The sequence below is a fragment of the Gekko japonicus genome, unplaced genomic scaffold (genome assembly GCF_001447785.1).
Source record: "Gekko japonicus isolate JY-2015 unplaced genomic scaffold, Gekko_japonicus_V1.1 scaffold3302, whole genome shotgun sequence".
Classification (NCBI taxonomy): Eukaryota; Metazoa; Chordata; class Lepidosauria; order Squamata; family Gekkonidae; genus Gekko; species Gekko japonicus.
This window is the reverse complement of record NW_015173237.1, coordinates 104,923-109,457: the sequence shown is the minus strand read 5'-3', so window position 1 is coordinate 109,457 and position 4,535 is coordinate 104,923. Positions and strand designations below refer to the sequence as shown.

The following is a 4,535-nucleotide window of genomic DNA, read 5'->3' as shown; positions in this document are numbered from 1 at the left end:
CCACAGCTTAGAGGGAGCATTGTTCCTGACCCCAAAGTGGTGATCAGCATTTCCCTGGGCATGTAACAAAGGGCCACGAGAACTAGGCACTCATGTGCCCCCCCCCTTTCATAGGCTGCCACGTACCTTCATCGGGGGCATGGTAGGCAGCCAGGGCATTCAGCATGTCATAGATCACCTCCTTGATCGTATCGGGTATGACAGGGAGTGGCGAGGGCTTCACCGGAGTGGTCTTCACCAGCTGCACGGCGTTGGGGCCCTTGATCCGCAGGTTCTCGAACTCATCGTCTGAAGCTTGGGGAGCAAGAGGAGAAAGGAAAAAAAGAAAGTAGAGCAGCTAGCACTGGGGAATCGGGGCCAGGGAGGAGTTGGTCGACTTTTTAAAAACTGTGGCTGCGACACTTTCTCTACGGGATCCACTGCTCCCGGAATCCAGAGCCACTTCTAGCCCACAGATGAACAATCCGAGATTCTAGTTTTGATGCACGTTATGTCCAAGAGCACCGGCCTAGATAACGGTGGAACTGGAAAGGTTCTGGATTACTTACCGGTAACAGATCCCCGGGGCGCAGGCAAGGCAATGCGGATGCAGCTGTTGGCCACGTCGGTGAAGATCTCTGGGTTGCGGCAAGCGGCTGGGCCCAGCACACGTAGGATGTAATTGATCTCCCGAGAGCCCAGGCTACCCGACACGACGCCTGATGTAGTGCTGCCTGCCCCACTGGTTGCCGCTGAGCGCACAACCTGTAGGAAACAGAGAAGGAGCAGTAAGTCCAGGGACTGGCATCCGAGAAAGCCAATGCTGGTGGATCAGCCCACGGCACCCTCAGGTCAGGAACCACAGATACTTTATTTTACATGTGGTAACAGCAGCCAGAATTTTATTTGCAATGACACGGAGGACGTTGAAAATCCCAACGCTTTATGAGTTAATAATGAAGATTATGGATTGTGCAGAAATGGGACAAACTGACAAATATATCAAAAGGAGAGATGGAAGAAGAATTTATGGGACCCTGGAGGGCCTTTTATGACCGGTTAAGACACAAGTACTGAGAAACTGATTAAATGAAGAACAGTAAGAAAGATGATTATAAGCTTTTATGAGAAGATTTGCATGCTGAATGTTAAATTAGATTTTTTTTTATATATAGATCTCTGTATTTTTTCCTTTCCCACCTTTTCCTTTTTCCTCTCTTTCTATGTATAAACTAAAAATTCTTTATACATTTTTTTAAAAGGACAGGAAAACCGAGGAAGCTGGAGAAACTTGTACAAAACTATCTGCACCAGAAGAAGAGTTTAAGGCTACATGTTTGCCACAGTGTACTTCTGGTACGCTGAGAAAGGAAGTGGCGGCAGCTACAGGCTTAAAGGTAAAGGTAAATGTTCCCTTGCTCGAAAGCCAGTCGAATCTGACTCTAGGGTTGCGGTGCTCATCTCCGTTTCAAAGCTGAAGAGCCACGCTGTCCAAAGATGTTTCCGTGGCCATGTGGCCGGCATGACTAAACACCAAGGCGCACGGAACACTGTTACCTTCCCACTGAAGTGGTACCTATTTATCTACTTGCAATTTCTTGCTTTTGAACTGCTGGGTTGGCAGAGAGCTGGAACTAGACGGGAGTTCACTCCGTCATGCGGCACAGTCGGGTCTTGAACTGCTGAACTACTGACCTTCCACAGCCTGCAGTTCAGCATCTTAACCACTTGAGCCACCGCAGCTCCAGCTACAGGCTTATACAGCTTCAAAAGGGGATTGGACAAACATGTGGAGCAGAGGTCCACTTTTCCCTTTTCAATGCTGCAAGCCTACACGCATTTACTTGGGTGCAAGCAGCACTGAGGTCAGCAGGGCTTACTTCCAAGTAAGCATGGTTAGGCTCGGGCTGCATATCTTTGACTGCATATTGCCTAGCTGTTTGCTTGACTAATGTCATGCTGCTGCTATACAGCATTCTTAGAAACACGTTATCTTAAATGGACAACCTTTTAAAACTGCTGCTTACTAGTTACGTTCAGTTGTAACTAGTTATGTTCCGTTAAATCCAGCATTCTTTTTATTTTTCGCTTCATTATATATTGCACGTTTTACCAAGTGGTTAAGGATGGGTTTACAACAACCCAGAAAATAAAATAAATAAAATGAAAGCATTTAATAGTGTGTTTCATATGATCGCGAGTAACGATTACATGTAACAACTGAAGATAGATTCGATTGTTGGACTGAAGCAGCAGAACAAAGTGGCAACTTTAAGACCAACAAAGATTAATTCGGAGCTTTCGTGTGCTCTCAGCCACGAGGTATTATAGCTGGAACACTCTGTCTGGGGCAGTGATGCTGTCTTCTTGGTGCTTGGGGGGCAACACCAGGAGGGCTTTTGCAGTTCTGGCCCCACTGGTGGACCTCCTGATGGCCCCCTGGGGTTTGGCTCCTGTGTGACCCAGAGTGTTGGACTGGATGGGCCACTGGCCTGATCCAACATGGCTTCTCTTATGTTATTCCCAAGGAGGACAGCTGTACCTTTTCCATGGTGTGATGCAACGTGCAGGGGTCTTCGATGATGTGCCGGAAGAGCAGGGTGACGAGAGGCGTGAAGCCGTTGAAGCCAGAGCTCTGCGTTAAGCCCAGGATCATGCGCGTGCTCTTCAGCTCGGCGAACATCATGGCGTATTTGTGGTGGCGGGTGAGGCGCAGGCAGAGGCGCAACGTGGCGTGCAGCGTGTCGGGGTCCACCGGCACGCCCAGCATGCTGACGCAGGCCCGGATCAATACCATCACCATTTCCTCCGCCAGGCCCTGGATGAGGATCTCCGAGGGCTTGGCCTCCTCCGAAGGCGCTTCCTTCTCTGGGGCCAGGCTGTCGACGGGGTTCTCTGGGGTGGGGGGGGGGGGGAGAGAACAGGGGAAGCTGAAACAGATCTGAGGATACACAGTTCTGCCCCGCTGCCTCCCTAGAGATCCCAGCAACTGTATGTTCTGTACCATTGGCCTTCTCCTCCTTTGGTTTGCTTTCAACCTCCTTCCCTTCCTCCAAGGTTCTCTCCAGCTCTTGTCCGTTCGCTTCCTTGGTGCTCTTGTTCAGCCGGGGTACCCTGAGCAAGGTCAGCATCACTGGGCGCCTGTTCCCAGTTTCTTCGTTCACCTGGATGTTTTTGCAGGGGAGGGGGGGAAACACAGATGTGCTCTGAATCCCTAGACACACGACGCGTCCTGCCCTTACCCCCCACCTGTGTGTGATGCTACAATGATACTCGCAGCATTTACACAAACATCTGGGAAGCTGACATCTATTCTGAAAGCGAGCCATCTTGGATAATTAATTCATTGGTATCAGCACTTTGTGAATCTGTATCTATTTTAACGGTTGGGTTTTTATAGGATTGTATGGTGTTTTAACTGTATTCATATTGAGTAGAAGCCGCCCTGAGCCTGCTTTGCAGGGAGGGCGGGGTATAAATGAGACAAATAAATAAATAAATGTCAATACTTTAACAACATATAAAATTTAATAAAAGTTCTGAATACAAATACAAGAATTGAAGGTGGTCCAAAATAAATCTTATTCTAATGGAGTTTCCGGATAATGCGTTTCCAAGGTCTTCATCAGAGAAGGACCAATTATAACTGTACGATTGTTTTCTTTCCTAAAGTCTGTCAAGACTAGTCAAGTAAGGTTGGTAAATCAATACTCACATTCTTTATAAATCAATAGATTAATACTCCACATAGCTACAACGAAACATTAAAGTTATGAATGCTTACCTGACATTCACTCTGAGATATGTCTTATATATCTATTGATTTATAAAGAAGTCTTGACAGACTTTAGGAAAGAAAACAATCGTGCAGTTATAATCGGTCCTTCTCTGATAAAGACCTTGGAAACAAAAGCATTATCCGGAAACGTTAGAATAAGATTTATTTTGGACCTTCTTCAATTCTTGTATTTTGTACTCAGATAACTTTATCAAATTTTGTATGTTGTTAAAGTATTGACAGATATGTTTGTGTAAATGCTGTATTATTATAGCATCACACACAGCTTTGTTTCCTTTCTGCTCTTCTAGTGGGCAGCTGTGCTTCTTCCATTAACTCCACCTTACCCCCACCTGGCCCACTGCTAAGACCCAAGAGGACACCTCTGACTCAACCCGCTGGGGACGTACCTGCACCATCGTGGTGAACTGCACCGTGTAGCGTCGGCGACCGGCGGTAAAGCGAACGCTGGTCTCGCCCGCTTTCCACGCTGTGTCGATTGTGCTGTTGTTGCTCGCGCTGTAGCTGCACCAACGGCCGGAGCGGTCGTCGAACCAGCGCCAGTTGTTGCCGTTGGCCTGGAGATACTGTGGGGGCAAAAAGAAAACACCTGCCTGTTGTACCCACAAGGACGAACCGTGCCATGGGACAGTGGCAGCACTCCCAGGAGGCAAAGCCCAGAAGGACTGCCCAAACTGAGCTCCACGGCACCTGTTGAGTTTCTTTCCTGACTGTCATTCAGAGCTGCAGCTCTAAACTGCCTACTGGCTTTCACATT

The 4,535-nt window shown here is 47.9% G+C and overlaps 1 protein-coding gene across 1 annotated transcript in view; it reads right to left on the bottom strand.

The window, feature by feature from the left end:
- HUWE1 (HECT, UBA and WWE domain containing 1, E3 ubiquitin protein ligase) overlaps positions 1 to 4,535 on the bottom strand; it is a 126,549-nt gene that overhangs the window by 48,588 nt on the left and 73,426 nt on the right. Inside the window, exons 37-41 of the mRNA XM_015422763.1 lie at positions 4,168 to 4,344; positions 2,984 to 3,143; positions 2,522 to 2,874; positions 549 to 744; positions 127 to 303 (exon numbers count right to left, since the gene is read on the bottom strand). Coding sequence (XP_015278249.1) covers positions 127 to 303; positions 549 to 744; positions 2,522 to 2,874; positions 2,984 to 3,143; positions 4,168 to 4,344 — 1,063 coding nt within the window. The remainder of the gene's footprint in view (positions 1 to 126; positions 304 to 548; positions 745 to 2,521; positions 2,875 to 2,983; positions 3,144 to 4,167; positions 4,345 to 4,535) is intronic.